This window comes from Zootoca vivipara, chromosome 14, assembly GCF_963506605.1.
Source record: "Zootoca vivipara chromosome 14, rZooViv1.1, whole genome shotgun sequence".
Classification (NCBI taxonomy): Eukaryota; Metazoa; Chordata; class Lepidosauria; order Squamata; family Lacertidae; genus Zootoca; species Zootoca vivipara.
In genome coordinates this window covers 37,885,396-37,911,861 of record NC_083289.1, presented here as the reverse complement: position 1 = coordinate 37,911,861, position 26,466 = coordinate 37,885,396, and the positions used below count along the sequence as shown (strand labels likewise).

The window sequence follows — 26,466 nt, the reverse complement described above, 5'->3', positions numbered from 1 at the left end:
AGTCCTACTAATAGAGGGTCTCAAAGGCCTGGGATCCTGCACCCTGTCTTATAAAGGTGAACATACAGTAAGGGTCTAATGAACAATAATGGCTTTCAAGAACTTGAAGGCTAGTTATGTCGAGCGCTGTCCCCAGAAATCAAAAAGCAAAACAAATTTCTGAGCAAGAAAAAGGATACAATGCGCACCTCATGGAGAGCCCATTTCTGTTTCAGGAACTCAATGAGGCTAGATACCTTACGATGCAACTCTACGATCATCCTGGCAAGCCATGGAAGACAAAAAAATACAGAGGAGTCAGCAAATGATGTCCCACTAACAATGTAGTATAGAAGTCACAGTACAAGCGAAGTAAAGCACACACTCCCTCTCTCTGCAGGTGGGTATGTACTCCCTAATTTCCAATTCATTGGAGCAAGGGGAAAAGAATACCACCTACATTCCCATCACAGATACCGGTTGACTATGAATGTACAGATGCTCCCCACTTTTCTCCTTTCCTACTGTGAGAACATCAAGCCACCATTCCTGGCTTAGTGTTATATCCGTACAGTATTGGGGATCATGCTTTGCTTTGCTCCAAACAATCCTTGATGAGGCTAGACAGGTTTTGTTCTTAGTGTTGGTCTGTCTGGAGCAAAAGTAACTATGATCCCCAGGTTCGCATGCAATGCAATGCCAGGGATTGTGAAAGGGGAGGAGCAAAGCAGAAGTGATCTCCACATTCACGATAAACCATTAACTATGGTTTGCTGTGATGTGCGAAGGCAGGCTCTGTTCGCATTAATGAACAAATCACCGTATACAAAACAGTAACATAGGTATCCAGGAGATGGGAATCACTTGTGTTGGGGTGGGGGGTTGGGGAGGTTTGCTAGCAGTGGCTAAAGTAGTCTATAGGCTGTGCCAATGATATTCAAAATTCAGCTCTCAAGCTTTAGTTATGCACAACACCCACCCACACCCAAGCTTTTATTAGTTACTTCTGAAATTGACCTTTGGATCCAAGTTTGCTACCATCCCAACCCTCCCCTCTTGCTTTAGAATACCTGAGACGTGGATTCTGGGCCAGGCTCTGCACACGGGCCCATGCATGATTATTCCGTGGCTGCAGCTCCACGGGGACCTTCAGTGGAAGACGCACTGGCTTCTGATCCTCCTCATCACTAATGCCTGAGGGAAGAAGCAGTGAAAATCCCTGAATTATTCCCACAAATAAGAGGTGGCTATCCTATCACCTGACATTCACCAGAGCGCGTAGGAAATTATCCATGAGAGTATTCTTGGGATGAGGAGTGGGGAGATGATTTTCTAACAGAAACACTAGTAATAAAAAAAGTTTTTAGTAGTACATTAACTAAAACTGCATAACTAGTAAGAGAAAACCTTTGACCCTTTCATCCATGACTCAAGTAATATTTCTGCCTTGACACCAAGCAGTGCATCAATACAATTCTACCATCTTCTCAAAATGCCAGTGGAGAGCTCATTGAAACACAACAATACTTCTTCTTAACGCCACAGGAATAATAATTCTGCTTGGGCTGCCACTCCATATACCTGGAGTACTGGATTAGTTTTTCACATAAGGTGCTTCTGCTGTCGCACCCAAGCTGAAGTTATCAGCAAAATATACTGCACAATCTGAGCTGTACAGAGTGTGAGGCCACCCACAGCCTCAGAAACAATACTGGTATCATAATGAAGAAGGCAGACAAAAGAGGAGTGGTCGTTATCATCAACAAAATGGACTACATAAAGGAGGCTGAGAAACATCAATATCATGTTTTACACAATGGAGTTTTATTAGACGTATTAATAAAGTCACTTTCCTAAACCAATTCTATTGTCACCGAAGACCAGTTTGTATAACCAAACAGGCATTTGTGGATCCATATGCAAAAACAATGCAGGATTCCTCACAAAGCTCAAAGCCCATTTGTTGTCACCTCTCAAGCCACTTATGAAAGCATAAGTGTATGTAGAAACTAGGAATCACACCCTTCTCACACCTCAAGGAGTCACATGACCCCTAGAGCATGCACCAAACCCTGCATGGGTCCACTCAAGTCACAATTATTATTATTATTTATTGACTTTATATACCACCCTATACCCAGAGATCTCAGGGCAGTTCAATACACATTTTGCTTTGTGAGTTGACCAGGAGAGACAGTTGGGTCTCTCCAGTGTTCGAAACTCCCTTTGTTCTAGGCGCATTTTGCGACAGGGAATTTCATTAGCGCAAGCTGTTTCTGAGCTCTGGGTGCAGTATTGCGCCTAAGATTTCCGGTTAAAACTGCAAAGTGGAAGGAAAGGAGGACTTTTTTCTGCCTCCTCACTTCCAGCTACTCTCTGAAGACTGGAGAAAGAGACCCTCTTAACACTCTTACAGGGGTTGGCAGGGGAAGAACTAGACCACGTGAAAAATGAGCATAATATTTTAGCTGCAGTTCATTCATTTTCAGCTTTGTATTCTCGTTATAAAAAAGTGCGCCTAGACATTCCGTTGTTGTGCCCATAACCTAGGTTTAAGTTGTCATTTAGCTACTAGCCTTTATATATCAGTTTCTAACACTGGGTCTCTCCCTTGGTGATCTGTTTCAACCTTCTTTTCCTCCCAGAGCCTCTTACATACCATCTGGATCACAGAGTTTCTTCAGAGCCCTGCACATTGGGGCTTTGATGCGAAGATTCCTCCCTTTGTAGCGTACAGTTGTAGCCCTAGAAATGTTTAAAGAATGAGACAATTGAGGGCACCAGAAGCATGCACGGCAACTCTGAATGTGACTTGAATACTTGTTTTGGGGAGATTTACTGAGGAATCACACTATCTGGGCCACAGAAAACGCCACAGTAACCTACAGAACACTGTAGTCAGTGACAATACTTTTCTTCACCTTGTCACCAATTACCAGTGTCCACTAATCTGATTCAGCATATCGGGACATTGTGAAACCCATATGGCATCTGTGCTGATCCTTCAGAGAACACAATTAGTGCTTGCAGAGAGTACTCTTTCAAATGCCATGCAGAACAATGTTGCAACATGGTGAGCAGCAGAAATAGAAGCTGTACTTCATGCTGCATCCAACTAAGGATGTGGGTGGGAGATTCAACTCACTACAGATGGAGCGATCCAACCATGTGGCACCAGTGAGCTTTCTTTTACTGTGATATCTTGTTCTTAGCACAGTATGGTTGCTTGGGGGCTATTCTTCTCCTGCTGTTTGTGGAGCATGAAGGCTGCACTATTAACAATCTGAGCAAGAAAAAATGCCTATACATATCAGAGTGAGAAGGGCAGGCAAGGAAATCACCACTAGTCTACTCCAGCTAGACTGCCCTCCTCACCACCACTGGGCTAACTATCATCAACTGCCCTTGGGGAAAGATCCCAGGAGGAGAGGGAAGCAGGCAAACAATGCCACGAACCCACTCCTTCTCCAGTTGAATTGCCCTCTCCAATAAGGCTATCTCTCACCAGCTGCTCTGTGAGAAAGACCCCAATAACTTGTAATGTGTCTATCTAGTGTGTTTATACATATACATATACAAGTGTGTGCTTTAAATCTGCAATTATGTTAAGGCACCTTTGAAGGACTTATAACCTTTCTTTCAGGATACAAGACAATGTAACACTTTTATTGTTCTTCATTAAGTGAAAATAGCATCTCAAGTTTAGCATAGAGATTTCTTCTGAACTGTAGTTTCAGAAGGTCAAAGCAACAGCTGTAAACTCTTTAAAACTAGTCAGTTCTCCCTGCTCTTATAAAGCAATTTTATAACACACCTAAAGTAGTAAAATCATTTCCTTTGAGGAGCAGTGGAGAACTTGTAGTCCTCCAGATGCTGTTGGTCTACAATTTCCATCATTCCCACACATTAATCTTTCTGGCTAAGGCTGATGTGAGCTGGAGTCAAACAACATTGGGAGGACCACGGAGTCCCCTTCGTGCCTTAGAGCTCTGGAATGTGTGTACTATTGTGCTTTTCAGGCAGGACATGCTCAGAGTAGCTTCACAACCTGAGATAATAATGCACTTCAAAAGCTAGACATTGTATAGTGATAATGTTAAAAAGCAAAGAAAAAACATACCCAACTTGAATAAGCTCATTGAGTTTAGCTGCATTTTTGTCATCCATACCTTTAAATACAAAACAAAAACAGATCAAGCAGGTCATTTTGACTAACATCTAACAAAGAGTTTTTTGAAGCTACTCTAAAGAATGTATACACACACATACATGTACATCAAAACAGTAAAATGTGTTTTTTTAAAGAACTACAAACATAATATTCCTATCATCCCGCAGAGCTCTGAAAAAGACTCTTTGAATAATAATTCATTTCTTAAAAAGCATTTCCTCTTCTGTAAGTGAGAGGAAGGTGGTCTGAAAGATGGAGTAATGATTAGCAAGGAGAAAGGGGAAATGGTGTGTTGATATATGCATAAAGGTGAAAGGAAAGAGTTGGAGACTGGAAGGGAGATAGAAGGGGATCACAAAGGATAAAGAGTCAGGCATTTACCAATACAAACGCTATAATTTCCCAAGTGAGGCTGGCTCCACTTGCTGTGTTTGGACATGAACCATGGTTTACTGAGACAGGAACAAGCCTAGGTTTATGCACTCCTAACACCTCCTTTAGTATAGCTGTAATGAAAATAGATGCTTTTGCTCCCAATTTCAATTGATCAGTTACATGTCATGACTGAACCTTAAAGCAGGGGTCAGCAACCTTTTTCAGCTGTGGGCCGGTCCACCGTCCCTCAGACCATGTGGTGGGCGTGACTATATTTTTTGCAGGGGAATGAACGAATTCCTATGCCCCACAAATAACTCAGAGATACATTTTAAATAAAAGCACACATTCTACTCATGTAAAAACACGCTGGTTCCCGGTCCGTCCGTGGGCCGGATTGTGAAGGCGATTGGGCCGCATCCGGCCCATGGGCCTTAGGTTGCCTACCCCTGCCTTAAAGAGTCGTTACTTTTAACTATAGTTTTGATCAAAGAAGCCAGCTTTACAAACCATGGTTAAGATTAACCACAGTTTCTTGGGATGACATGACAATCTGTGGTTAATCAAAACAGATAGAAAAAGCTGCTGATCTCCTTGTAGCCCTGCCAAAGGAAGGGGGTAGAAGAATGCACAAGCCTGATGCTCACCTAGACATGTTCCATGATTTATGTCATCTGAACAAAGCCAGTATGCAAAAGCAGCTTTCTTATGTGCACCAAATCTGTTACCAAGGCAGCACAGTATTATGGAAAGCTTGCAGCCTTCACAAGTCTTGTTGCAGGAGAGCCTGCTGACAAAATGTGAATACTTATGAAAGAAAGAAATTGGGAGTTCAGAAAGTCACTGAGCAGGAGACACCAAAGAAACGGTGTGTGCTAGAGGAAGGATTGTTCTCTGCTGTAAGAGAAATGCACACTTTGTATTGCTTTGCTCTGAATATACACCTTTAGATGGATGGCTTGGGCCAAGGGATGAATGCAAGCTTATTATTCTGAACACACAAGAGGGTGTGTGTGTGTGTGTGTGTGTGTGTGTGTGTGTGTGTGTTGTAATCTGTGTGGTGCAGTGGTTATGGTGTTAGACTAGGATTGGGGAAAGCCAGGTTCAAATCCCCATATAGCCATGAAACTCGGTAGGTGATCTTTTGTCAGACACTACTTTTAGGCTAGCCTAGCTCATCAGCTAGGCAATGAGGATAAAAAGAAGGTGGAGAAAGCCAGTACATGGAAGAGAACGGTATACAGGCAACTCCCCATTTATGTGCATTCAAGGCACGTGCGACCGCGTACGCACGCATTGCTGCAAACCTGGAAGTGGCAGGAAAATGGGCAAAAATGGCCCTAAGAAGAGCACAAATACAGCAAAAATGGTGTGAAAACAACATCTAGCAATCCCACAAGCCTTTGCAAGTGCAATCCCAGGGAGCCTTTGCACCGACCTTTGAGGCCTGTGGAGAGTTTGAGTCCAACAATAACAGGAGGGCCACACATTTCCCACCACTGATTTAACTTTTGATTTGTCCAAAGTAAACTTCATTACCTAAAAGGTTAAACAAGGCAATGATTTTAGCTTCTATGATACACCAGTTAAGTATGGCCAGAGTATATAGAAAAATCAAATAAAAAACAAAAAATTGTATAGCCTAGACAAAAAAATAATCTGTTGCTGACAGAGCTAAACCAAAATGGGATACTCAGAAGGTATTTCATTTTTATATCCCAAATCTGAAGACAGACCATTCCAGGTTTTCAATTGTGAAGGAAGCTGTATCGTACATACATGGCATTCATTATCTTTCTGTTATGCAGGGACAAGCAGATCTGTCACTGTATGTGAATTACACCCAGAAAACAACAGAAGCTTCCTTCTGTATTTCTTTTTGTGTCCTTGCATATTTTATGTTTTACTGTTTTGTACTCTGCATGAAAGAGCAAACTAAAAGATTATGCTCAGAAATCTTCCTCTGAAGCAGTATTGACACACAGAAAAATACTTGAAGAAAGCTATAATGAAAAATAAGGGCACCAGAAACATTCGGGGAGGAGAGTTGGGAAGTAGTCTTCCATGGCAGCACAAAAAAACCCAAACACTTTCTAATTTCATGGCACTAAAATGCTGTGTACTTACAGCCCCCAATCTTCTTCCTTAGCTCCCCATAACAAATTAAGCCATAGAGCTCCAGGGAGGATTTTTTCAGCCCTTGAGAAAACACTGCAAAGAAAGAAAACCACAGGTGTTAAGGGAAAAGACAAACACTATTCACTTAGAGAATGATTAAGCCAGCAAATACTAAACACTCCCTTATCTAAGAATTCATAGGTCTTGAGACAAACACGTAAATATATATAAAAGTTAACTGGTATAATTGGTATACAGCAACAAGTGTGCTGTAATGTGAAGATCCAATGTATTTTGCAGCTGGATTTTAGGACGGAATGTATTAACGAACAGATATCACCTTCTCCAGTATTTTAACGACCTGGACAAAAACAAACTTAAAAGGGCTGTCGTAATTACTAGTCTATTCCAGTACCAGATTTCACATTTGAAATCACAAGTTAATGGAAATGATGTCTCCAAAATATTCATATTTTATACACATACAACTCTCTCTCTCTCTCTCTCTCTCTCACACACACACACACACTCCTCAAATCCCAGTAGTTCATGATTTGTGGATTCAAGGTGGATTCGGTGCTCAAAAATTGGGTAAATCCAGCCCTTTTCAGGTATGCAAGTTGGCCTCTATCAAGGAGGTATGGGCAAAATGGCACTATGGCAGGGCTTTCACTGTTTTAGCCCACAGACCAGGGTATACACTTCTCATTCTGCCATTAGTCATCCTGGTGCAGACTGCTGAAGGACTAAGCTATTTTGGTGTGTTTTGCTGTTTTTTTTCCTGATGTTATAATTTATTGTAAATGCCTTGCATTTATAGAAAAAAAGGAAGTGCAATGCCATTTTAATGAAACATACTGCCACTTCCCATACAGCTGAAAACTTCCCTAACGTATTGGTGGTCTTAGGGCAGCCTTGTCAACCTTGTGACCTCCAGATGTTTTGGGTCTGATGTGAGCATGGACCTGATGTAATCCAAAACATTTGGAAACGAGTTGATGAAAACTGTCATAGTGCATGCCTGCCTCCCTCAATTTCAGTCTAACTGCACTTCAGTGCAAAACTTCAAGTGTAGTAAGGAGCCCTTAGAAAAGGGGTGAGGCGCACCATGCTGCCCAGCTTTAATGCAGGGAAGGGAAAACTGTGGCCCTCCAGATCCTGCTAGACTACAACTCCCATCATCCCTGGCAAATGGCTAATGGGAGCAGAGTCTACAGGTTCCCCAGCCTTTGCCGATTTACTCCACCACTACAGGACTGTGGAGCCTGTAGGACTCCTGGTCTGCAACATGCAGTCCACTATAGGGATATGAAGATGCTATGTGTCACACAATAATTTGATACACTGAATCCACGCAGAGTCCCCCTGCTCAAACATTTATTCAAAAACATTTCATTACAGTGGTACCTCGACTTACGAAGACGATCTGTTCCGCGGCCGTCTTCGTAAGTCGAGGTTTTCGGTTGTCGAAGCACGCTGTCGGCGCATGCGCCAACCGCACACGGCGAAACGACTTCCAGGGTTGTCGACTTCGGAAGTCGAAACCTTCAGAAGTCGAAGCGTTCGGATGTCGAGGTATGACTGTACAGTACTTTTATATTCCACCTTTCTTTCAGCATGGAACTTGAGGTGGTGTCCATGGGATCCCCGGCTAGTCTCCCCTCCAGGCACTAACCAGGATGAAGCCTCCTCAGCTTCAGCATGAAAACCATAAATAGGTACATAACCTTAGCGGGTTCCCTCCCCCCTCCCCGATTCTACAAGTTGTTTATGGATAGTACAGTATAGTCTGGTTGTACCAACTGCAGAACCAAACCTAACAGTATGCTCACCATTATCAAAGTCAATGTATTTGGAAATCTTGTGCCAGGTGCGGTAGTAGAAATGCCGAACCTGTTCCTTGTTCTTCACCATGTTTGCTGGCTTGCTTTTCTTCTTATACTTCAGGGCAATATTGTTCTGAATTGCTTCAAAATCTTTTCCGTGCTGAAAAAGCAAATATACCAATACTTTTCTACAGAATGTAAAAATCGGGCAACTAGCCATCTAAATTATTATTCCATTTGCTGCAGATGATTTATCAGAGATGTATGGATTTCACAGTTACAGACACACCCACTTCCGATAGGCAATCTGCAGTAGCTAACGGATTATGAAAGCATTTTTTACATAAGTGTTCAATATACTGGGATCTATACCGGGGTGTGTGTGTGTGTGTGTCACATGCTTTAATGTGCATTGGATATGCTTTAAATGCATGTTGTGGGTCTTCTCTATCATGGACCAATGACCTTTCCCAGAAAAAGCATTTGGAGATACAGACAACACCATAGAAGCATGGGTATAATGTACACAGAAAGACTGGGATTTTGGCTTGAAAGGAGAATAACAGTTTCAAATAACTTGGGGGAAAATGATTCATACTATCTCCAGTAAAAAACACACAACACAGCTAAAAGCTATTTCACTGCCTGGATGTCAATCCTTATGTAGCCATAATAGCACACAAGAGGCTAACAACAGCCTAGGGAAAACTACTAGGTTCATGGAAGATACCCTCACCCACAAAAAACTATCCAATGAGAACTGAATATGCTTTGTCTGCTTTGGGGGAGGGGGGGAATATGGCAAACAGGCTGAGGAATATAATAGAGTACTTTAGAATTCGGCAGGGCTGGAACCCCAAACAGGAGAAGAACCCTTGGCAATATTGAGAGCCCTGCTTGTTTTGACATAGCACTCAAGTATCCAACCTTTGAATGAAACATAGCATCCAGTTTGGCATCCAGTCTTCGAAACACATCACTTGAGGACACCCACCTCATAGAGGCCTTCAAAGAAAGTATTTTTATCCTCGGTGCTCCATGATTCCCACTGACGTCTAACCTTCTTGCCTTCTTCCTTTTCTCCCGCTGATGAACCCAGGTTTCTTGCAGTAGATTTTGAGCTACCAGCTGGGGTGCTGGAAGAGATTCCTGATGAATTGCCAGATGAAGTCCCGCCATTATCTGCACCTGTAGTAAATAAGACCACCACAACACACATTCTCAGTTAAAGGAGACTAAGTTCACCATATAATTCACAAGCAGCACTTTGTAGCACTGCAGAATTAATGAAAAATTGAGTTTCAAAAACTACATTGAGAACTCAATGATTGAAAAGCAAGATAGAGTATAAATCTTTTTTTAAAAAGAATTATTATTTTTACAACTACAGAATTTTTAAGTGTTCAGTTTCATTCTGTTAAAATATATATATAAGGAGGTTGAAATGCATTAAGCCCATTTCTAGCACTCTTTAAGCAACAGACCTTTCTAAAGAGGAAACTCTCATGCATCCTTCCTTTGGGCATGTACAAATCCTCCTACCAGAAAGGTACTTTCTCATCAAAATTTTCAGTTTTGAAAACTACAATGGATGTTGGGGAGGAAAGTGCTAGCAAGTTTCACAGAGCCTTCTCTGTGGTGGAGCCCAGTATGTGGAATGCTCTCCTCTTATGGGCAGGACAATCAGCAACATTTTAGTGCCAAACACCTGTTTACTCATTTTAGGTCTGAAAGGGTGAAAGGCTGCCTGTTTTGTTTTGTTTTTTAAAGCATGTTGTTTTATAGAAAGAGATATTTATAATTTTGCCGTCTCAATGAAGGATGTGTAACAATGTTTTTAAATAATAATAAAAAAAGTAAATGCATGCAATGGCAGATTGGCTATAGGCCCAATGCCACTTCTTTTTGGCATTACTGTGACATGCAAGCTGCATTGAATGTGTCCAAGGAGGGTGGGGCTCTCAAAAGAGTAGACTTGCCCACTTCTGGTAGAAGTCTCCATCTACATGTTACAATGCAGTGGCATCCTAGGGGAACCCACCACTGGACCAGAATTACAGCTTTGGCAGAGAAGTTTCTTCGTCACAAGAGGATGTGACAGGGAATCAAACTGCCTCATTTCCTGCCAGGTGTCTCACAACACTTCTAAGAGGGTGGATGGGAAGCTAAAATTTCCGCAAGGTAGCTATGCTACACATTCATCAGAAATAACTTTCTCACAAATTGCTCACCAGAGATTCTCAACGAGTGATATCTATGAGCTCTGTACAAAGACTTGCACTTTCTTCAAGCAATGAAGATCATGCCCGTTTTGATGAGTACTAAATTTTTTGAACAGGTTAACATGCTCACCTGGGGCTCATGATTTTCATGAAACTGGTTTTTCCATCAGTTAGAGGGGACATTCTTAGTGGCTAGGCCTAGAGCCGTTACTTTCATAATACAACACTGGTTTCATAATGCAGCACTGACAGGGATGGGGGGGGGTAGATTTTAAAAGTGCTATATTGAGATATATACCATGCCAGGCCCAACACCTACTGGCATAAAGAACTGGTCCAGCTCGTAAATAATTAGTATCTGGTGCAATCAGTGTTACATCACCACCACATCATTACTTGTGTGTTGGTCTACTGGTGTTTATATCAGCAGTGATTCAGTTTAGTCATTCAAACTGAAAACAACAATGAAAAATGTAGAACATATCACACAGGAAAGAATAGAGCCACACATTAAAAATACACAGGAATCACATTCTATCTTAGTGCAAGAATGCCAAGAGGGAAATGTCATTTTATGTTGAATTGATGAAGTATGATTTGCAAGATATTGGGGGTTGAGGGTGGCGGACAGAGTGAGAGATAAAGCAATGAGGGGAGACTATCAATATAATGAAAGAATTCAGCTGAGTAGAGAGGAGGTTTGAACAAACAGTAGTTAAAACAACTCAAGAACACCTAAAACCTGTGTATCTGAAGAAGTGTGCATGCACACGAAAGCTCATACCAAAATATAAACTTAGTTGGTCTTTAAGGTGCTACTGAAGGAATTTTTTTATTTTGCTTCGACTCAGACCAACACGGCTACCTACCTGTAACCTAAAACCTGGATAGTTTCCAGGGGAAGACGTGTTAAAAATAAGATCTTCTGTCATAACTATCTGACAGTTTCAGTGGGTACTGAAATCTAAGAGCCACAAGACAAACTTGCTTTTTAAAATTTGAAGATAAAGATCAGGTCCCTTTAAAGCAAATGAACATCAGCAACAACAAAGGGACAACAGATATCCTCAAACTTCTGGAAAGAAACTTCCTGGATAATTCCTTTTCTGTTTCTGGAATTAACCATTGCCGCTTGTAAAGCATCTAAGCTTTGCATCTTGCAATTTCTTTTGGGTGGGTAGTGGGTGGGGTGGAGCTGCACATCAAGCTAAAGAGAGGTGAGCAACACTCCCCTCTTTGGCATGCACATGATTACCTTGCTGATTTCTATCAGAATCCTGAAAATTTCCACTTTGGAACAGTGTGTGTGTAAAGCTCACTTAATCTGTAGGTAATCTTGGTTTTAAATGGTCTTAGCAATGAATATGAATACATCTGAGATGACACTGCTTTATACCATTGCGTTCAAAACTATGAAGCAGAAAAGTTATGTACTTCTAAAAGGGTGAGATTTACAATCCACAGACTCAATAGGTACAATTTTCTTTATAAGCCAAGATTGCATCCTATGATTCTGGCCCTAAAGATTTGTAAACATAAAAGGTTAGATTACTGCTAGGATACTTTTGTACAGATGCACCGACTAGCTGCCTTTTAGGGCACTACAAAATCTGTGCCTTCACATGCTACATGTTAGGCACGATGTAGCCTTTGTAACTGACACAGAGAAAGTGGCAAGACAGCTGTACAAAATGTGGCACTAAAACAGAATTCAGCAGCAGTGAAATGCCCCCTGAGAACATGCCCCAAGTGAGTTGTCAGTTATTTTTTTTCACAAAGCAGTACATATTGTGCTTCAAGTCATTCTAAATGTCTGAAATAGCATTCCACAACTACTGCAAAATAAGGCATAAGAACAATTCAGCCAAGGGCTAACCTAGGGGTTGCCAACATGGTGCTCTCCTGATGTTGTTGTGGACTACAACACCCATCATCCATGACCATTGGCCATGCTGGTTGAGTCTGATGGAAGCTGGAGTCCAGCATCTGGAGGATCACAAATTCCTCACCCCTGCTTCACACCAAGATGAGTATCTCTTGCAACTAAGAATCAGAGATGGGAAGTGTTACGATCCAAAACAATTCCTGACCACTGAAAACAGTAAATTATGCCGATAGAAATGTTCACAATTCATGTCCAAAATTTTAAAAGGCACTCGACTATTGGTTCTGAAATATTTATAGAATTTTCCTTTGGGGGGGGGAAGACTGCTGTTATCACACACTGCAGTAATTTTAGCAATACATGTGAACAGAATCTGAGATAAAGGAGTACAAAAAAACTTACTGAAAAGCCATGGCTGACAAGGAGAACAAGTGTATAAAATTTGATCAGCAGGAACTCTGTAAAGACTTAACAGGGATGCAGTTCTCACCCCCATCCCATAGAGCACTGCACATTTTTCTTAATTTAACTCTATTTTATCATAATAGTTGAAACTGAAGGAATGTGCATTAGTAGGTGAATGTGTGTACGTTGATTGAAAAATGGGTGTGGAATTTTTGTGGGCAATGAGTAGAAGTGTATTGAGCAAGTGGAATCCTGATTACATTCTATTCTGTTTTATATATTGTATTACATTATCTCATTTTGAGTTTACTTTGCAATCTGCTTTGCAAATCATTTCTGATGAAAAGCAGAATATAAATACTTGAAATAAAAATACTACTGTAACCTAGCACTTTCTAAAACATAAAATTGGCTATCGAACCTATCAGAGGTTGCTCTAAATATAAATATCACACGAACACATCACTTAAGGGTTGTTCATTACGAAGACAAAATCAAGCTCAAACCAATGGGATATAGCTAGTAACCACTTAAAATTAAACACTAGGTATAATGAGCATGTCGTTAGTTTCTCTCCTGACACCTCTCTTGAACATTCCCAGAAGACATATATATGGATTTCGAAAGGAGCACTCCCTGAAAAACAATGTGAAATTATCTTCCTGAACAATTTGTCTGCTAAATCAACGTAAGAATGGCTTCTAATTTCACTAGAACACAAGGGCAAAGCAAGGATTCTGAAGGACAGCTCTAGTGGACGCCATGCAGTTCTACCTTGCCTGCAACTTGCACTGATGCTGCGAACAAATCCAGAAATAGAGGGAAAACCTGTTTGAGATCTACAAATTGATAACTAAGAAATGGAAATGCATTTTAGAAAAGAAAGGGGCAAGCTGAAGGCAGATAGAAGTGTCCCATGACACTTCAGTAAAACTGCAGGATCTCAATTCATTATTTTTTTGTATTTCTCTCTCAGCTATAACAAAAAAAAATCTGGTGATGTCAGGTGTCCCATAGCTGAAGTAAGCACATATGCTAAATTTTGAAAGCATTCTACAGATCTACCGTATATGCTTAAATTCTGAAAGATAAAATAGTTAACACACACAGTTTCGGCAAGGGAAACTGTTGTGCAAAAATGGGCTTGAACACACACAACTGAAGCACCCTGGATATGCATCCTCATCACAGGCTCATCCTGACTCACATGTGCATTCCCATGAGGGGCCAACTATTGTTGCATGCAGGTAGAATCAGATCAAGCCAAAACAAAGCTCCAAGATATTGAAAGAAAAAGCTACCCAAGTTGGGTTTTTTAAAGAATGCTTACTGATGCTTCATTACGATTGAAAAATGTCCAAAGACTGTTAGGGGCTTTAAAATGCTGCAATTTTGCAGATACAAATAGCTTTACATGGATAAATATAATGTAGGAACTATTAAAACAGGGGCGGCAACCTAAGGCCCATGGGCCACAAGCAGCCCACTGGGGTTGTTTAACAGGCCCACGAGCCGCCCCCGACCGAGCTGCCTGCTTGGCGAGTCCCCACCTGCTGTACTAAACCAGCACGGCAAGGGGACTCGCTTCTGTGGTGCCGGAAATCGCATCTGTGCAGACGCCGGAAATTGCAGGCGCGCGTGTGATCCGGCCCACAATGATCTCTCTGCTGGAGTGAACCGGCCCAGGCGAGGTAAACCTTGCCGACCCCTGTATTAAAACATGCCTGCCTGAGAGTCTAGTTCGTGAATTTCAATGGAAATCACATGCATCAACATCTGCAATATAGAAATTTATGCTTAAAGATTAGCCAATATGTCCGTTTTTACATTTAAGATTCAGAATTCACTAACTCATGGACTCACACACAGAAGGGCAAACAGAGATTTTTGCCACCACTGATGAGGTAAGTTGAAAAGAAGCTTGTCTCTTCAGCAAAAGCAAAACAAGATGCAAACAATGGTTTCCTGTATATCTATGTTTGCTTTCCAGAGCCTATGTGCACAGCTTTCCAAAGGCTGCAAAAACACACAGCATGTGGCAAAGCTCTGCACAAAATACACAGGAACATGGCTGCACTTCTGCAGAAGTGCCATACATTCAATATGGCTTCTGTAGAAATAGGGGTAAAAGTTGCCTAACGCAATTTAAAAAACACTGGAGATGGACCATAGCATAGTGGAAGAGCACAGGATTCCAAGGTTCAATCCCTGACCTCTTCAGTTAGAACAGGGGTAGGCAACCTAAGGCCCGGGGGCCGGATGCGGCCTAATCACCGTCTCAGTCCGGCCTGTGGGTGGTCTGGGAATCAGCATGTTTTTACATGAGTAGAATGTGTCCTTTTATTTAAAATGCATCTCTGGATTATTTGTGGGGCATAGGAATTCGTTCATTTCCCCTCCCCCCCTTCAAAATATACTCCAGCCCCCCACATGGTCTGAGGGACGGTGGACCGACCCACGGCTGAAAAAGGTTGTTGACCCCTGAGTTAGAAGGATCAGGTAGCAGGTGATGTGAAATTCCTCTTTTGTAGATGCTGGGGAAACACTGCCAGTCAGAGTGGACAATACTGGGCTAGTTGGACATCTAACTTCACAGAAGGCAGCTTCCTATGTTCCTAATTATTACTAATAATCAGATCAACTTGCATACTGCTGAATCCTATATGTTTTCATTAAATGTAAACAATAAAATAAAAATTAGATCACCTTCAGATTATCAAAACCTTCTTTTAAAAGAAAATGTCCCAATTCAACAATAGAGTGCCAATGGAGGATAAGCTTGCACACAAACAGATAATGCAAATATGCTATGAGATGCTTATCTAGACACCAATAATATGACTAAGTGTGTCTTTTGTTGTAGATGGGAATTAGCATCTATGTAAGGGGCTACTGGTGCAATTAGCACTGGATTTGGGCTAAAGATTACATGGGGCTGGTGTATGGATGCATATTTAAGAAATAGTGCAAGGGAGAAATACACTAAGCAACCAAAATGGGATTTCTGCACAACGTGATGGAATCATTTTTCCCTTTTACTGGGGTTGCAGTCAAAATGTCTATTTCCCCAATGAATCCACAAGCTTTTGTACTCACTGCCCTGACAGTAAATTAAAACAGAACCATTTGTGTGATGAGAAAATATTGAGATCAATCCTCTGGACTTTGGGAATATGATCTGACATCAGACCTCTCATCAATATTTTCATTAATGACTTCTATAATACATATTGTATGTTGTAAGCCGCCCAGAGTGGCTGGGGAACTCAGCCAGATGGGCGGGGTATAAATAATAAATTATTATTATATTTATATAAGGGTGCTGCAATTCTTATTTAAAAGAAATCTTCCAGCATTTAGATGGTTTACATATGGTAAATAGGCAGCATCTTATGAAATGTGCTTCTGTTCAGCATTATTATTATTGTTCTTCTTCTTGTTGTTGTTATTATTATTAAATAAAAGGTCTCTCAGCATCCAATATATGTTGGGAGGATTTATTTTTAACAGATAAAGCTGCTGATCGATTACCATTTTTGTTTTTTTTGTTTCTTAAAAAAACTTAAATATCTAAATTTTTCCTATAAAGGCAATCTTGATAATAAAATAAATCCTGGGATGCAGGAAGTTCTTTATAATGAAACCTTAGTCCAGGCATAGGTAAATTTGGCCCTCCAGATGTTTTGAGACTACAGTTCCTATCATCACTGTTCCTATTAGCTAGGGATGAGGGGAGTTGTAGTCTCAAAACATCTGGAGGGCTGAGTTTGCCTATGCCTGCCTTAGTACTGGGGATTACCTAAAATGCCTTCCAACCAACCAATACAATAAGGAGTTAGATGGCAATGAATAAGGGCTGTATATCCTCAATAACAAGAATTTGTTCAGCTATCCACCATGCTTAACAAACTCATAAAAGGTTCACTGATCAAGAGCATAAGGCAGCACGGGTTATGATACTTATGCAGCAATGCCAAGCCATGGTCTATTTATCAAACCAGGTGTTGTCCCACAGACAACCAGCAAGCCATGGCTTACTTTGTAAAAGCTTGGTTTGTTTTCAAGATGCTCTTGCCTCATGCCTTTGTGACTTAATTAGTCCTTAAGATAGGAGTGAACAAACCAACCATGGTTAAGGAAGGTCCTGAGTTTGTACATCAAGCAATAGTTACCGGTAAAACAATCAAGGTTTTAAGCTTCAGAATGCAGTTCAATGGAAGTAATCAAAAGCTAGTGAAGCCTCTAGAGAGGGCATGGTTGATCAAACAAACTATGGTTTAACAAACCAATGTTCAATAAACCATGGCTTAGTGTCATACACAACCAAACATGCCCCAGAATTAAATCTTTCAACTCAACTAGTTTCACAAATAATTTTTTGACAAGGGCAATAAATACTACTTAGTTATTTGGTAACAACTGAAATGATAAAAAGCCAAATGCTAGGTACAGTACTCAGGATGGAATCAGGGAGTCAAACCTCTAGTTCAATTCTAATTTAATAGCCCCACCCCAATCAACTGACCATGGCTTTTAAAGCTGACCACAGCTAGTTAAAGCAAAAGCAAAGTCTTGTGGTGCCTTAAAGACTCACAAACTGATTAACAGGTAATCTTTTGTGAACTAGAGTCAAATTGATCAGATGCATCTGCTAAAGTGGACTCTGGTCCACACAAATGTGATATTATAATAAATGTGTGAGTCTTTAAGGCACCACAAGACTTGGTTGTTTTTGCTGCTGCAGCAATGCTACCCCCTCCAGGGATTTTTTTTTTAAAAAATGCCCTATAGTAATAGGCTCCTGGTCCCTTTTCTATGCATATGGGGAATAAACAATACTACAGATTTATCAAGCGAAAAACCTTGGGATACACGAAAGCAGTGGCAGAAACGCAAAGCAAGAACAATCACCCAAGCAAGGCATCAAGGGGACAAAACTGGGAACGGATGCCAAAGGCACCTTCCTCCCCATTGCATGTGTGTTTTAGGAGGGGTGCGAGATCAATACTGTACCTTTTCCTTTTGCTGCTGCTGCAGCAGCACCGGTTGCACTGCTGCTGCTGCTGCCGCCTCCAACTGCGCAGGATGCCTGAGAATCCTTCCTTAACCTCTTGCTCTGAGGTCTGACACTGGACCTGAGGAAATGATGCTGGTCGTTGCTGTGGGCAGGCTGGACGGAGGAGGAGGAGGAGGAGGACGGGGCTTGGGGCAAAGTGGAGGTGGCCAAGAAGGGAGCCCGGTTAGTGTTGCTTTGAGTGATCGCCTCTTCTTCCTTTGTGCTGCTGGTGCTGGGAGCTGCCTCTCCTCCTTCGCCTGCTCCTTCTTCCAGGGACTCTTCTTCACCTGCTCGCTTGCCCAGCTTCCTCAAGCCTTCCTCAGTAGTAGTCGTGCTGGTGTTGCTGTTGCTGCTGCTGCTTTCGCCCAGCTTCACTGTCATCCTATGTGGAGGAAGAGGAGGAAGGGGGGAGGAGAAGGAGACAGAGACAAAGTGGGGAGGGGGCACAAAGTCAACCAAGAGACCCCTTAAGACGAACAAGGAAAAAAAATACAAAACACCCCGAAGCACAATGCAAACACACAACGCGCAAACACACATAACACACACAGCCTGCCTTCAGAGGGGAGAAGTTTAGCTGCAGAAATTCCTCTCAACATGGCCGCCGTTGTTTGTTACTAAATCCCCTTTCGTTGGCTTGTCCCGACCCAACAACCTGTGCCGGTGGTGGGGAAGCGAGGGGAGGGGGGGAAGGGGGCCAGGAACCCCTCCAAAGGGTAGCCAGCTCCGCCGGGCAGCCCCCTGCCCCCTCGCCGGGAAGGTTGAGGGCGCCTTTGGCAGGGAAAACCACCGAGGCAAACTCGGGCGTTTGGGGGGGAAAGCGTTCGGCAGCCACGGAAAGGAGGAGCCGGGGGGGGGGGAAGCACCCTCGGCGGCACACGGGGAGAGAGGCCAGCAAAAAGAGAGGGGGGGGAAATATGAGAGAGAGAGAGAGAGAGAGAGAGAGAGAGAGAGAGAGAGAGAGAGAGAGAGAAAGAAATGTCCCCTAAAAAGTGACTCTCCCCCACCCCATCCTACCCATTGTGTGGGTCTTCTGGGCCAGAGGGGCTCTTCTTTCTCCTCACCATGGAGCCGAGGCGATCAGACCTACTGAGGGGGGAAATTCATATTCCTAGATGCAGCAAGCAGCTTCGCTGCCGCCTCCTCCCTCCCTCCCTCTCTTTCTGTGTGTCTGTGTGTGTGAGAGAGAGAGAGAGCGAGTGTGCGTGTGTGAGTGTCTGCCTCTCTAGGACTGGGACTGGCCAAGGCTTCAAAGATTTCCAACAACTCCCTACACACCCACTTCCCAATTGCTCAGCACCTTTCCGAATCGCCCTTAAATACGGCGACTTTTCTCCTCTCCAAACCAGAAGAGTGGCAGGTTTATTTTCCTTGCCAGGGCAACCCCAACAACTAAAACATTAGCTTGTTGTTTTAAAAAAACAAAAAAACAAACCAACACAAACCCAAAAAGCACCACTTGCACGCCATTTTTAAAAGTTTTGCATTTGAAAACGTGGGAGTTATTTATTGATTTCACTTCAAACAGCTAAAGAAAGAGCTATGGTTTCTTAAAGACATTCTTTTTCTTTTAGTTTTTGTTGTTGCTGCTTTCTTATAGCATGGGTTTTGGGAATAACCGCAGCTAAACTCAAACCAGATTCAAAACAGTTTCCCCACCCTAAGACATACATGACCAGCCAGTTTGCCCAATAGTCTGAGAGTTTAACAAATGTGCTCAGATGCTACCAACATCTTTATTATTACTTTCACATTACTGAGTTCAGTGTTTACCCAATGCTATGTCAGCATATTCTGCTGTGACCCACAACACATTTTCTGTATTTCACACACAAATGCACATGCAGATTCAGCTAGTGAAAATTGCAAAGGTAAAGCCAAAGCAACTTTCAAAAGAGTAATAATTCAGGAGTACAAGAGAGGACAATAACACTACAAAACTGTGCACACTTACTTGGAAGTAAGTGCCACTGAATTCAATGTGACATACTTATGAGTAAATAGACATAGGATCATGCTGCATTATATAAAATGCAATTTCCTTCCCACAACAGAAATCAAAATTCAAGCACCACCACCAAAAATATAATAACCACCAAAAATAATCCAAGATTTCAGACTAAAAGTGTGGTACTCTTTGAAATGAACATCAGTACAGTATTACACATTTTACAAAGGGAAATGCAGTTGTTTCATAATGGTTTCATTACATATGACTATCAATCACTTCTCTCTGCTTCAACCCCAATCCTAAAACATATATGGAAGTAATCCCCCCCCCAAAATATTCTGTGAAACATATTTGTTAGGAAGCATCAGCTGGAACCCAAGCCTTCAAGTTTACATTCTTGGCACACTTTTTAATTGTTTTGTGCTATTCTATGTTGTGTCAGTTTACACACAATTTTTAAAAATCCATAAAATTGAAGGTGAAATTAAAAGTCATCTTTTTTACACACAATAGGTATCCAAATTTCATAAACAAGGCAGGACTAGCCAGAAAGGCAATGACGATCACCTGACATTTGAAAGACTGATTCCCCCCCCCCATTATTCTGTGCTACTGAAAGACCAAAGATTTACAGCATTCAGTTCCACACAAGGAATGATTAAATAAATGAACGTCCAACATCCAGGATGAGGGCCCAATTATGAAAAGAGGTTGGATCTTCTAGTCTGTTTGAACGTTACTAACGCCAACATACCCAACCCATTCTCCCGTCCTCTCCCCAAATAGTGTCCAGTGCCTCCTGGCTTTATCCCGAATGCAAAGCATCCTGGTTTTTGTATTCCACCCACATTATTCCCCCTGCTTCCAGTTTCAACTTTAGGTCCCGCGCCACTCCTGTCAAACTGTGTTGATGTAATATTTTTGCAAAGGACAATTAAGCTTCCCAAAGTTCTCAATCATTCCTTGCTAATCCCCAATCGATTTCACTCCCCGTTCTCTTTGGGGCAGAAGTTTAACGTCAATGATTTTTGCCGTCTCCTAAATCGCCGCCCCCCCCCCTCCTCACCGCTCCAGATCCGCCCTAAGGAAACGAATCTCTCCTCTCCAGACCCGCTCTAAGGAAGTGAGCCTTTTACTAATCTCGCTTCCGACAGCCGGGGCTCCGAGCCTACAATCCTATACTGTACACATTTCTCCAGAAGTCAGTCCCACTGCCTTTTACTTTCTAGCTAACACGCGAGTTTAGGATTGCATTTGAAGTCTTCTCGATACACATCCTGGAAAGGGAAGAACCGATCTTCAAGGAATAGCATTTGGGCCCAAGTCCTACCTGCTGCATGGATGCACCGTTGCGACGCCGGTACCAGTTCCCTGCAGCCTAAAGGCCGATCTTGAAACGTCCCGCTCCGCTGCCCAAATCTCCCCAGCCCCTTGGATTGTTACTCCCACCCTTACGCCTTTCTCGTACACTGGAGACTGATAAGGTCCCTTTCCGCTTCCTCGTTGCCTCCGTGCTCAGCAAAGGGGCGGGAAGCAAAGGGTTGGGGAAAAGCACCCAACAGGCCCGGCTGAGCGCGCAGACAGCCACGCCCCCACAGACCCCAAACAAATCGCTTCATTGGCCGGCCGAAGCTAGCAGGAAGGCGGAGCCTGAGGCTGCGGTGGTAAAGGTGACCAATCGAAGCGCCGCGCGCGGCTGATGACACCGGACCAGAACTGGGCCAATGGCGAGGCGGGAGTTAGGAGGCGAGATTCGAGGGAAGAGCAAGGAGGGCGGGAGAGGGGCAGACGCGTTAGAACCAGACTCTCATTGGCTAGAAGGGAATAGACGCGCGCCGGTCGTAAAGGGGAAGAGCCGTGTCATTTGCTAGCATTTCCATTGGCTAGTTTCCTGTTTGACTGGCAGGTGGTAATGAAATACATAACCGGTGGGATTTTTATATGGGGAGGCCTGTTGAGTTTTGCAGCATTAACAAAGGGTCTCTTGTAGAGTATTAAAACTGTTCTGCATGGAGTCAACTTTGGTATATTATTAGAACCTCCTTCATCAGAGGCATGCTCTGCTTAATTGGGGGGCATTTTAAAAGGCAGCAGCTTTATTATGGCATCTTCATGCACCTGGTGAGATTCAGTGTTGTAGTTCAGGAAACCTTAAAACGTAAATAATTGGTTATTCTTGAAGATGCCAACAGATTCTTTGCTGATGTAGTTGGAAAACTGTTTTTAAAAAGATGAAATTATCATAGCTATTGCCTTGCAAACCATAGTAACTCCAGCCCGTTGTGAGCCATTCCTGTGGTTTTCTGCTCACTACAGTGTTTTTTCGGATCCGTGGGCGCGTTAAAGGGGTCAGTTTACGCATTCAACATAATTTATTTCCATATTGTATTTATAACGAGACTCCTAGCGATAAGAATTCATTTGAGTATATCGCTTCAGTCTGCAGGTTTTGTGTGTGTGTGTGTTATAACGAGACTCCTAGCGATAAGAATTCATTTGAGTATATCGCTTCAGTCTGCAGGTTTTGTGTGTGTGTGTGCGTATTTGCAACATAAAAATAAACACCAGTATTGCCTACGCTTCCGGCAGCGCCTCTCTCGCTTTTCATACGGGATTTTTCTATTTATCTGTGGATGGCGGATATTGAACCTAAGATATTATGCATGCATGCAAACCATGTGCTCTCCTCCCTCCGAAGCCCCCCGCATTCTTTGCACACATGAAGAGAAAGTGAAAGGTAGGCTAAACTCTTCTTAGAAGGAATGCCATGTTTTTTACACGAAGGGAGCTTTTTAAACCACCAGGAACTTAAACTACTTACAAGTACACTGGTACTAGCACACTTGCTCCGACAGAAACAAAACTGATCCGAAGGGGCAGCGAGTTGAGAGCTCGGGGGTTTCCGTGAAGATTTCCGCGTAGCGTTCCGCTTCGGAAAACTTCGCGTTCCTTCGGCTCCGTGTTCGGCTGTTTCCGTAACAGCCGCCGTTGTCAAGGGTAACAACGCTCAGCATCTCGTTGAGTCGGGCTTGAGGCCCGCCAGGCCTCTCTCTCTTGGGCGGAGGTGGAGCTGTGAGCCGGTAAGCGACAAACTCGAGGGGGGACTGGGGGCAGGCAGGGATTCAACTTGGACTCGCTTCTTTCGATAAGCTCCTCGGGGGTGGGGTGGGGGGTTGCTGCTCGCGAAGGCCGTGGCCCGAACTGGCGCCTCTGGGGCCGGCCCTGTCCCGGGCGAAAGGAAGGAAACGTAACTTTCGTGCGCACTCAGGTTGTGGATGAATTGATGTGAGGGCCATGCTAGGCGATGGGGAGCGCTTCAGCATGTCTCTGTGTGTGTGCTTAAGACACCTCTGTGCCCATAATATTATGGCTCAGGCTTGTCACCTCTTTTTAGGTTGCCTTTTTAACACCTGTGAGACCCAGGCAGTACTTTAAAATGCTCCACAGATGATATCTCTAACACCCAGCAAGCTAGTCAAGATGTATAAGAAAGGATCCAATGCTTGCTGGAGGAAATGCTAAAATTTTGACTGGTTTAGATTAACTCTTGTAATGAGAAACATCAAAAAGTAGCGGATAAGTTGGTTACCAACAATCTAGATACACAATGATAGGCATCCCAACCAAGAACTTTAAAGAACCAAGTAAGAAGGGGAGGGAAGCCAGAGGTCATTAGAACATCAGTAAGTCGAATGGTAAAGAATATGTTTTTTTCTTTATTATGATTTGGAAATATTTGTATATCAACAAGGAATTGAAACTTCATACTGTGATCTTATGTTAAGTAAGCATTTCTGTTGTAAAAAAACCAATAAAGATGAATTGCAAAAAAATAAATTAAAAGAAAATGCTAAGATGGCGAGGGCACCTTTTTCCACATGTGGTGGACACGTAAGATAGCAAAAAAAATTGCCCCCCCTCACTTGGCTCATATCTAAATTACACAACAGCCATCTCCATCTCCCCTCTTTGTGTGTATTCATTCCCATGCTTGCCCCAAGTGCGTAGGTGACCACATTTGACATGACCTCAGAAGCATCATCTTATGGAGGAGAGAAGCTCTCCTCCTTTAGCTCCAATATTCTTCAGCCCTTCAGGAAGAGAGCTGGTTAAGTTAGGATATTACCATAAAATTCTTCATTTAGTATTCTGTATAGAACAACTACTTGTTCTGGCCATTACTTTCTAGAAGTAAATAATGGTTTAGTGAATGTTTTATCTGCATTTTGGTCTGGGTTATTTATACAGTTCGTATTTCACCCCCTCATGCCTGGTGAATACAATGAAATAGGACTACATGAAGGTGAGTTCTATCACTCTGTAACACAATAGGTGATGACAGCAGTCAGCAGGTATTGTGAGGACCATTACGGGAAGCCTGTTGTTGTTTAGTCGTTTAGTCGTGTCCGACTCTTCGTGACCTCATGGACCATAGCACGCCAGGCACTCCTGTCTTGCACTGCCTCCCGTAGTTTGGTCAAACTCATGTTGGTAGCTTCGAGAACACTGTCCAACCATCTCGTCCTCTGTCGTCCCCTTCTCCTAGTGCCCTCCATCTTTCCCAACATCAGGGTCTTTTCCAGGGATTCTTCTCTTCTCATGAGGTGGCCAAAGTATTGGAGCCTCAGCTTCACGATCTGTCCTTCCAGGGAGCACTCAGGGCTGATTTCCTTCAGAATGGATAGGTTTGATCTTCTTGCAGTCCATGGGACTCTCAAGAGTCTCCTCCAGCACCATAATTCAAAAGCATCAATTCTTTGGCGATCAGCCTTCTTTATGGTCCAGCTCTCACTTCCATACATCACTAACGGGATGCCTGACAAAGGCACGGGAAGCCTACTCTCAGTGAATCTGGACCAGATTGACCTGCAGGATCCAGTGCCTTTGTAGGAGATACCACATCTCCCAGCTCCTGGCTGGAGCGAGGGTTTTTCTGACCTGCTGGTGGGTGGTGGAAATAATGCCGCTGATGAGCTTCGGTTGACATATGCTGGATTTCCCCCTCCTCTTCTCACCCTGGTAGGGTGGGGGAGAGAAAGGCTACTGTTTAAATAAATATAAATTTAAATTTATTGTGTTTGCACTATAATGAAATGCAAAAATATTTAATTTTCTATAGCTTTTAAATATGTGGCTTAGACTACATTTCCTATTGATGCTCAGGACTTATTTTACAGTTAGTTTGTCTCTAAATACTTGTTTGTGTTGTAGCTCTTTATCATGGCTGTGTATGTTGATCATCGTATAGAAGCTCTCGAGTCCCGCGGACGCCATTCTCACATAGCTTGGCACCCTCAGCAGCCATTTTTGGCTGTCGCATCTATTAATTTAAACTCTGGTGGCAGTGTGGATATTTTTCTAGAACAGGTGAGCATTCTAAAACTTTCTTCTTCTTTTTTTTTTTTGCACTAGCTTTGAACACTGCTGCATCTGTAAAGATACAGAAGTTCAGTTTAGTTAAACTCAGTTTTTATGTGTTATATATACAGTGTCCTAGTTCACTTTAAATCCATTGAATTACCTCAGGATTTATTACTTTGTTGTTAATGTGTCTAATGTTTTATAGGTGCTGTAAGAACACTCTGCCCACAGGCTTCTGATTAGACATGATATAAAACACTTTTCCTTTCCACCCTGTCTTGGGAAAAGAAAACAGAGGGTTTCCCCTCTTCCAAGTTCGGCCTTTAGAGAAAGCACCAGAACCTCTGTGCTACCTTCTGCAAGACCTGGAGAGAGAGAAGAACCAACCCTTTGTTTTCTCAATTGAGAAGAACGAGGAGGCCTTTTTTAAAGTTGTTTTTTTCAGTTTGGCTTTAGCAGAAAGCATTAAAGAATAATTACAAAAGCCCAACTTGTAGGAGGAAGAAAGCATCTTTCCTGCGACTGATGGGAGTTGGAAGGAAGTTCAACAATATCTGGAGGGCCACCCCAATGCAAACCCTTTCCCTAGTCACTGCAGAGCAAAACAATAGGCCTTTTCCCCTTACATTCTTCCCAGCAACAAAATTCAGCTTACAGTGTAGCTTTAATTTTCTTTTAAACATAACAATTAAGTGGAAGGTAGAAAAGGAGTGCTTCTTGTATCACACATGATAGGAGCTAGAATGACCTCTGGAGGTAGAACACCAGTTTATTTGGAGAACGCAGAATGCTTGATTTTTCAGAAGGCTGAAAAGAAGGAATATAAAAAAGATCTGTGTCATGTTATTTGCAGGGAGAGTATGTGTGTGATGCACACTTGGAAAGAAGCTTCCAGGCCACATGCCTCAGTTGGCATCCAACCAAACTGATACTGGCAGTGGGCTGTGAGATGGGGGACGTGGTGGTGGTGAACAAGCAGGACAAGGAACATCATGCGGTACCCTCCAACCATAATGCTGATATTACAATTCTAAACTGGAGTACTAATGGCACCCGACTAGTTTCTGGTGACAAAGTAAGTAGCAAAATCAAAATGGTTCTATGATGAACATAGTTT

At 42.6% G+C, this 26,466-nt stretch overlaps 2 protein-coding genes across 5 annotated transcripts in view; one reads left to right on the top strand and one right to left on the bottom strand.

Annotated features, from left to right (window-relative positions):
* Positions 1 to 21,562, bottom strand: part of CRAMP1 (cramped chromatin regulator homolog 1) — a 43,414-nt gene extending 21,852 nt beyond the window's left edge. The window contains exons 1-9 of one of the 4 annotated variants that reach the window (XM_060282841.1): positions 19,055 to 21,562; positions 17,995 to 18,419; positions 9,464 to 9,657; positions 8,476 to 8,629; positions 6,653 to 6,736; positions 4,100 to 4,148; positions 2,639 to 2,724; positions 1,050 to 1,173; positions 180 to 261 (exon numbers count right to left, since the gene is read on the bottom strand). In XM_060282841.1, the coding sequence (XP_060138824.1) occupies positions 180 to 261; positions 1,050 to 1,173; positions 2,639 to 2,724; positions 4,100 to 4,148; positions 6,653 to 6,736; positions 8,476 to 8,629; positions 9,464 to 9,657; positions 17,995 to 18,419; positions 19,055 to 19,104 (1,248 nt within the window). In that variant the 5' untranslated portion in view covers positions 19,105 to 21,562. The remainder of the gene's footprint in view (positions 1 to 179; positions 262 to 1,049; positions 1,174 to 2,638; positions 2,725 to 4,099; positions 4,149 to 6,652; positions 6,737 to 8,475; positions 8,630 to 9,463; positions 9,658 to 17,994; positions 18,420 to 19,054) is intronic. The other 3 variants (XM_035131088.2, XM_035131090.2, XM_035131089.2) reach the window with 3 other exon arrangements.
* A 1,128-nt stretch (positions 21,563 to 22,690) lies between these two features.
* IFT140 (intraflagellar transport 140) overlaps positions 22,691 to 26,466 on the top strand; it is an 85,337-nt gene continuing 81,561 nt past the window's right edge. Inside the window, exons 1-3 of the mRNA XM_035130435.2 lie at positions 22,691 to 23,068; positions 25,200 to 25,355; positions 26,203 to 26,424. Of these exons, the coding sequence (XP_034986326.2) occupies positions 25,209 to 25,355; positions 26,203 to 26,424 (369 nt within the window). The 5' untranslated portion in view covers positions 22,691 to 23,068; positions 25,200 to 25,208. The remainder of the gene's footprint in view (positions 23,069 to 25,199; positions 25,356 to 26,202; positions 26,425 to 26,466) is intronic.